This window comes from Mastomys coucha, unplaced genomic scaffold (assembly GCF_008632895.1).
Source record: "Mastomys coucha isolate ucsf_1 unplaced genomic scaffold, UCSF_Mcou_1 pScaffold7, whole genome shotgun sequence".
Taxonomy (NCBI): Eukaryota; Metazoa; Chordata; class Mammalia; order Rodentia; family Muridae; genus Mastomys; species Mastomys coucha.
In genome coordinates, this window is record NW_022196913.1 from 8,968,869 (window position 1) to 8,976,414 (window position 7,546).

General features: G+C 44.2%; 1 protein-coding gene across 1 annotated transcript in view; it reads left to right on the forward strand.

The window, feature by feature from the left end:
• Asb13 (ankyrin repeat and SOCS box containing 13) overlaps nt 1–7,546 on the forward strand; it is a 19,274-nt gene that overhangs the window by 8,400 nt on the left and 3,328 nt on the right. The window contains exons 2-4 of the mRNA XM_031359011.1: nt 1,263–1,450; nt 2,950–3,100; nt 4,091–4,225. Of these exons, the coding sequence (XP_031214871.1) occupies nt 1,263–1,450; nt 2,950–3,100; nt 4,091–4,225 (474 nt within the window). The remainder of the gene's footprint in view (nt 1–1,262; nt 1,451–2,949; nt 3,101–4,090; nt 4,226–7,546) is intronic.

Consider the following 7,546-nt stretch of genomic DNA (forward strand, 5'->3'; position numbering starts at 1 on the left):
TCCTCCTGCTCCTCCTCCTGCTCCTCCTCCTGCTCCTCCTCCTGCTCCTCCTCCTGCTCCTCCTCCTGTTTCTCCTCCTGTTTCTCCTCTGCTTCTTTTGCCTCCACTTTTGGCTATCACATTTGCTGTTTCTGATTTCTGTCTTATTGCTGCTAAGACTATTGCAGCTGATACTCGTTCTACTGGACTATGTGGTTATTGGTAATTGCATTTCTTTTAAAGATAGATCATATAAAGGAAAAAAAGTTGGTTGTCTTTTTCCAATTTTGGAATATTTTATACAGTTAAAATTCATTTCAGCAATTCCATCCATTCATCCATTCATCCAATCATCTAGCATCCTGGTGAACACAAGCAACTTTGTTCAGCTTTTAAACCATGCGTACATACTAGGTGCTGGGAACACAGTACTGAATAAGTCAGGCTGGACCTGCAGCCTCTGTGGTACTTCCATGTACTTGCCTGGGTACTTGGGAGATTTTGCTTCTGAATTCCCACCACTGGGAATGTTCTTCCATTGCCGCCATTCTGGTGTGTTGAGCTGTTGTTGCATTGGCCTTGCCCCTGACTAGGAGCTGTCTATTACTGTGTCTTACAAATCTTTGTGTATGGAAGTAGAGAGTGCTGATTCCATGTAGATAAGCTGCTGGATGGCTATATGGAAATTACTGCACAGGATATATTAGCTCCACCTCAGGGACCTTTCTGGTTCTAGTGGACTCTTCTTTTGTCCCCTCTCCCCCTCCTCTCTTACTTTTCTCTCCCCACCACCCCAACACAAACCTAAGATTTACCTTATCCTCTTTTTAAAAGTTTCATGAAACTTCTCTTACTTGGGGGTTTTCACCTCTCACTGACTTTAAACTGTTATCTCACTATTTCTCACCATCCCTTCAAACTGTATATTGCTACTTATGGGGTACATCCCTCTTGGTATGTAAGGTACAGCATACAGAGGTACACATGTGGAACTGTTGGGTGCAGCAGTGAGCTATAAGGCATATAGCTGTAAGGGACCAGGGGAGAGAGATGGGCTCACAGTATGAGCCAGATTTATAGCCCAGACACCCTTATATGCCCTAGCAAGAACTTTGAGCTTCACTCTAGCTACTGGGGATTGCTTATGGATTTTAATAGGAGCATTGGGACCAATTACATGGTTACATATGGTGTCTTGGCTGCCAATGGGCCTCAGAGCCTCGTGTGGATTCTTTTGTTTTGATAGAAGCAGGAGGGTCTTAAGGATGCTGTTTCCTTCATAGGTTTCTGGGTGGAGCGTACACCTGTGCACGAGGCAGCTCAGCGGGGTGAGAGCCTGCAGCTTCAGCAGCTGATTGACAGTGGAGCGTGTGTTAACCAGGTCACTGTGGACTCAATCACACCCCTTCACGCAGCGAGTCTGCAGGGCCAGGCCCAGTGTGTGCAGCTGCTGCTGGCAGCTGGCGCCCAGGTGGGTGACCATTCGCCATTGACAGCCACCTAGTGGCAGCTATGGGAGTTGGTGGGACATGCTCAGGAGAGCACTAGAGAAAAGACTGTAAGGTGCGCAAGGATGTGGATAGACAGGCTGCTTAGGGTGCTGAAAGCCATGGGAGGAGGCAGGATGGTTGCTGTTGGCCAGAGCAGGTTCATGGATGGGGCACTTATTAGCAAAGTAGTTTAGCACAGCTCTGCTCTGAGATGACCAGGTAGACTCCTCTGTGATTACCTGGGCCCCAGGCTGAACAGCTACTGTGTGGGTTTGGCTGGTTTTTTTTTTTTTGTTTGTTTGTTTGTTTTGTTTTGTTTTTAAGATTTATTTATTTATTTATTTATTTACTTATTTATTTATTTAAAGTACACTGTAGCTGTTTTCAGACACACCAGAAGAGAGCATCAGATCTCATTATAGATGGTTGTGAGTCACCATGTGGTTGCTGGGATTTGAATTCAGGACCTCTGGAAGAGCAGTCAGTGCTCTTAACCACTGAGCCATCTCTCCAGCCCCTTAGTTTTGTTTGTTTTGTTTTTTTTCCTTTTTTTTTTTTTTAAGGAGGTCGACCAGTTGTCTTTTTTATTAAAAGATGAGTAAGTACTAAAAGGTAGCCTGTTTCTTTAACAAGTGTAGAAGGAAGGAATCACTGTCTAGGTTTAACAAATAGAGTTCTTAAGTCCAGGAAATACAGTATGAGTTGCTGGCATAATCACTGGGATAAGGCAGAGAAAAAAAGATAACAAAACAAACTTCTGACCTGGCTGCCCTCACTAGTGTGCACATACATAGCACAGTTAGATTTCATTGCGGGTGGTTTCCATTCTGCAGGCTATCTGCCTGCTTAGCAGAGCTGGCAACATCTGCACTGGCCCCTTTGTCTTTGGAGAATACAGGACTCTGGTCTCTAGGCTCACCATGTAAGTGCAGAGTGAACACAGCATACCATCTACCCTTCCCTGAAGCTTAGGATGGAACAAATTTCACAGTATTCAGTGTGAACCCACATAGAAGTCTAACTTGGATAAATTCTAAGTGTGTCTTTCCAGTTTAGGGCATTGACTTCTTCCTGGCCTATGATTTTTTCATGCAGTATGCTAAATAGTCTCGAGCATTTCTTTTTAGTCGAAGCTCAACTTAAAATCCATCTTGAAACTTGCTTCCCCAGCCTCAGGCTCTCCATTCTGCCCTATGTTTGTTATTTGCTTGGGGGCTATAGTGAGGGTGGGGCTGAGTTTTATCCTGCCCTGGTGGGAAGAGACCCTCCAATGAGAGATTTCTGTATTTTAGAGGCTCCTACATTCCTACCCCAATCCATGCATTTTTCTCTTTGAATGCCCTCCCATGGCTTGGTGTGGACCAGCAAACTGGTAATTTTAAGACATTAACTTTGCAAAGATGGACCTGTGTAAAATTTACAAAGTGTCACTGCATTCATTTGGCTAACCCTTTGACATCTGCTTCTTCTGTCGTTTGAGGTGGACGCACGCAACATTGACGGCAGCACCCCTCTTTGTGACGCCTGTGCCTCAGGCAGCATCGAGTGTGTGAAGCTCTTGCTGTCCTATGGGGCAAAGGTCAACCCTCCTTTGTACACGGCTTCCCCATTACATGAGGCCTGCATGAGTGGTGAGTCCATGTGTTAGGGACAAAAATTGCCCAAGTACAAAGCACTCAGAGCCCAAAGGAGGTTGGCCTGTATGGATATGGGGAGTCACCAGTAGGATCTCTCAGTTCTTGTCTCCTTGAAGAAAAGAATTCAGTCAAGAGACATAAACAGTTTAAGCAGAAGTTCATTTATCAAAGCTCATCAAAAACAAACACTCCACAGAGAGATTGAAATGGGCCACCAAAGTCTGAGCAGCCCAGAGAATTCTGAGTTGTGAATCTTAAAGACATTTTTTATGAATATTTGTGAGGTAGGTGGCATGTTCTCCTAAACTATGGTGGGTCAGACTTTTCATTTTAGGATATTTCTACTTATGATCCTCTCAGGAAAAAAAAGTCCCACAAAAGAAGAGATATAGGTCAAAAACCTCAATGCCAGCAGTAGTACAATGATGTCAGGTTGTGTGGGGATGTGGCCCCTCCGTTAGAAGAGAAGAAGGCCCAAGCCTTGATCCAAACCTGCCCTGACAGAAGAGGGAACAGGAAAAAAGTGGGAGAGGTGCTGGGGGACAACTTGCATAGCAAGAATGCCAGAGAAAGTTTCCTTCATCCAGCAGACTGGCTGGATGCTGGGATGCCAACAGCCACGTGTGTTTTCTGCAGCCTGGATGCTTCCCAGACATGGTGCAGGAGGACTTGGAGTTGAGGGTCAGGATGCTCTTTGCTCCCTGTGTCCAAGTGGTTTCCGCTATCTTCTGTCCTCAGCAGGAAAGCGGACACAAGCCTTTTCTATCCCAGCCAAGTGTGCTACAAATTCCTGAAGACAGAAGTGAGATGCCTTTGGAATCTCTTAGGACAATGCTGTTAACAGCCGCTTTGTATATTGAGATAAAGGCTCTTTCCCCATGATTTCTTGTAGGGCCACCTTTTCAACTGCTGTTTATCATGGCTACCATTTCCGGTGTGTGTATTCATGATCATCTTTATCTCCCCCCCCACACTTATTTCAAGGGAGTTCTGAGTGTGTGAGGCTTCTTATTGATGTTGGAGCCAACCTGGAAGCACATGATTGCCATTTTGGGACACCTTTACATGTTGCCTGTGCACGGGAGCATTTGGACTGTGTCAAAGTGTTGCTCAATGCAGGTATGTTGCTGTTTGCCTAAGCTACTATTGACCTGAGTGGATAACTTAACTGCACCATGCTAGCAGATGGCTGGGTAGCAGAAGCAGATAGACTGGTTCTTCCACTTCACAGAGAGACCTTGGTCTTGGCCTCTGTATTTATGAAACTGGAAAAATAAAACCTATTTTCCCATGTGTTGGGAATATTCTCAATAATGCTTTTATAATACCTGGTATACAGTCATGACTCAATAAATGCATTTGATTATCTATCTATCTATCTATCTATCTATCTATCTATCTATCTACCTCTCTATCTACCTACCTATGTGTGTATACACATGTATATGGGTGCCTGCAGAGTCTGGAAGAGGGTATTAGGTCCCTGGGGCTGGAGTTATAGGCAGTTGTGAGAACAGCATTTCTCAGTCCACCAGCATGTTACACTTTAAGGCTCTTTCATAGTTTTTTCAGAAAAGCGAAATCTCCTTTCCAAGTGTCACCAGTGTACCTTTCCTGATGCTCCACTGGATTAAACTAGGTCTTATCCCTATAGTCCAGCTTTGTCAAATTTAGAAGGAAAGGGATTGTACCACCCTGGAGCTACAGGTGGGTCTGTCTTCTCACCCCACCCCGACTTTTTTATTGTATACTTTTTCATTGTGAAATATTTCCATCCTGTATAGAAGCAGAGAGAAGCAGCATAGTCCTGTGGACTCACATAAGCTTTACAGAATTAATGAGATTCTATACTACCGAGGCTGAGCCATAAGCCTGCTGGAGACCCTAAGAGAGAGAACCACATTCCGCATCTCCCGGAAAACATGTGGCAGGTGCTCGTGCAGTGCCATCAGGGGTCCTGGCTCTGCTGGCGGATCTGTGCCATGTATGAAGTGGTAGATCTGTACTCCACAGGTGGACAAAGAGGTGGCTGCTCCTTTTCTTTTTGTCAGTAGAGGGCTGAGTTAAGGAATTAGACCGTGTTTGCAGAGGAAGAGAGCTGGTGAGGATCAAAGTCCACTTGCTGTGGTTAAGTAACTTTTCACCTGATAACTAACAGTGAATATTTAACTCTTCTGGAAGTGTCCAGAGGCAAGGATTATTTACAGTTCCATCTACTTGGCAGAGCCCATGTTCCTGGGCACTGAGTCATTTGTGCCGATGGCCCAGGATTGTGGCCATTTTCAGCTGTGTGCTAGGGTGTCTTAGGGCAGCCCTCACCTCGCTGGCTTCTGTTTTACTCCAAATCACATTAATCCTATTTTGTTTTGAAGTGAAGATATTGGTAATGAGCCAGCTTTGACTCCTTTTTCTGAAGCATGGAATTGACAGTACTTAATGGCCAGAAGGAGTTGGTTGTTTTACCATCTCCCTGCTTGGCCAAGACATGAAATGACTATTATGCCACAAAGTCCCTCCTTCCTGACATTCTTCCCTCCCCTCTCCTTCTGCTACTGCTTTAGCTTTCTAATAGAAAGTCTGTTGGTGTTGGCCATCTCTTACTAATCCCACTTTCTTTTTTTTTAAGATTTATTTATTTTATGTGTATGAGTACACTGTAGCTGTACAGATGGCCGTGAGCCATCTTGTGGCTGGTGGGAATTGAGCTCTGGCCCCGCTCGCTCCAGACCCGCTCGCTTTGGCCTAATTCACTGTAGCTGTCTTCAGACACACCAGAAGAGGGCATCTGATCTCATTACAGGTGGTTGTGAGCCACCAAGTGGTTGCTGGGATCCGAATTCAGGACCTTCAGAAAAGCAGTCAGTGCTCTTACCTGCTGAGCCATCTCGCCAACCCTAATCCCACTTTCATTCAGCACTAGTTGAGCTTAGACACATTGCTGTGTGCACACTTGGTCTGATGTTTCCAGCTTCCCTCCTTTCTATCCAACCAAAGAATGCCAAGTGCAGTGTTGGGGCTAGAGGAATGGCTCAGTGGGTAAGAGCACTGTCTGTTCTTCCAGAGGTCCTGAGTTCAATTCCCAGCAACCATGGGGTGGCTCAAAATCATCTATACTGGGATCTGATGCCCTCTTCTGGCATGTAGGTATACATGCAAATAGAGCACTCAATTATATAAAATAAATAAATCTTAAAAAAAGAAAGGAAAAGAATGCCAAGTGCACATAGGAAAAATTTTATTATTTACTTTGGAAAGGCCACTTTGGAAGAGTTACTTGAAGTGCAAAGACTTATCAGAGGAGCCATGGTAGCCAACAGCAAGGAAGGACGGATGGAAGTTCTAGATCTTTCCTACTTCTTCTTTCTCTCTGACCTTAAGGAAGCCTTTTGCTTCCTTGTGTCTCTTTCTCCATTGTTAAAAATCAAGATAATCACATCCTATCCTGGTCAGCTCTTGCCAAAATATTGTGAGAATCAATAAGAAAAAGCCACTAAATTCTGGGAGGTCTACAATTTGATTTTCATTACAGATCATGTCTCTAGCATTAAAACATTGTTTTTGCATGATGATTACAGAAGTCTGAAAAATGCTTACTCCTATAAGCAAGTATTGAAAGGAAACTGTCCAAGGCAAGAGAGTGATGGAAGTGTTCGGTCAGGTCTCTCTTTCCTGCCTCTTTGTGGCTCGCTGTGGCTCCTGTGTGTGACTTAAGTCTTCTCCTTTCAGGAGGTCAGTTCCTGGTCTGTCCCTGGGGACTTTCGGTCTCTGGAGTCTGCCAGGGGGAACAGAGAGAGTATTCTCAGGATCACATCGTGGCCATTGGGATAAGCACAGCTCTTGATGCCTTTAGAGGATCCAGCAGATTTTAAAGCAGAAGGCAGGGTTTTGAAGCTATGAGCAGTGGAACCGACACCTAGAGTGACCACTAAACCCCGGCGCGTTGCAGGCAGAGCTCTGACTTTATGACCATGGTTTGAAACTGTCATTTGGGTGATTTATGGATGCTAAGATATTTGCTTGGTTTTTAAAAATACTTTAATCTTTTCCTATTAATTGTTAGCTATTAATTCTTTACTGGTTCAGGAGGAGACCTCAAAGACATTACCATCTTCTTCCAAAAAAGTTCCGAGGCCTTAGAAAATCATTATATAGAACTGGTGATTGCTTTGTGTCAAGAAGGACACTTCATATAGGCCATTTAATCAACATTTAAAAAATTTAAACATTTACCTTAAAATTTTAAACTTATTGTTGTTGTATGCATATGGATTCAGGTGTGAAAAAGTGCACGCATGGCAGTTGGAGGACAGATGGCTTTGTGGCCTTTGTTCTTTTCTTCTTTTATACACTAAACTCTGTGTGGGTTCTGGGAATCCAGCTCAGTACACCAGGCTTGTGCTAGGCCATCTTGCAAGCATCAAAATCTTTTTTTTTTTTAAA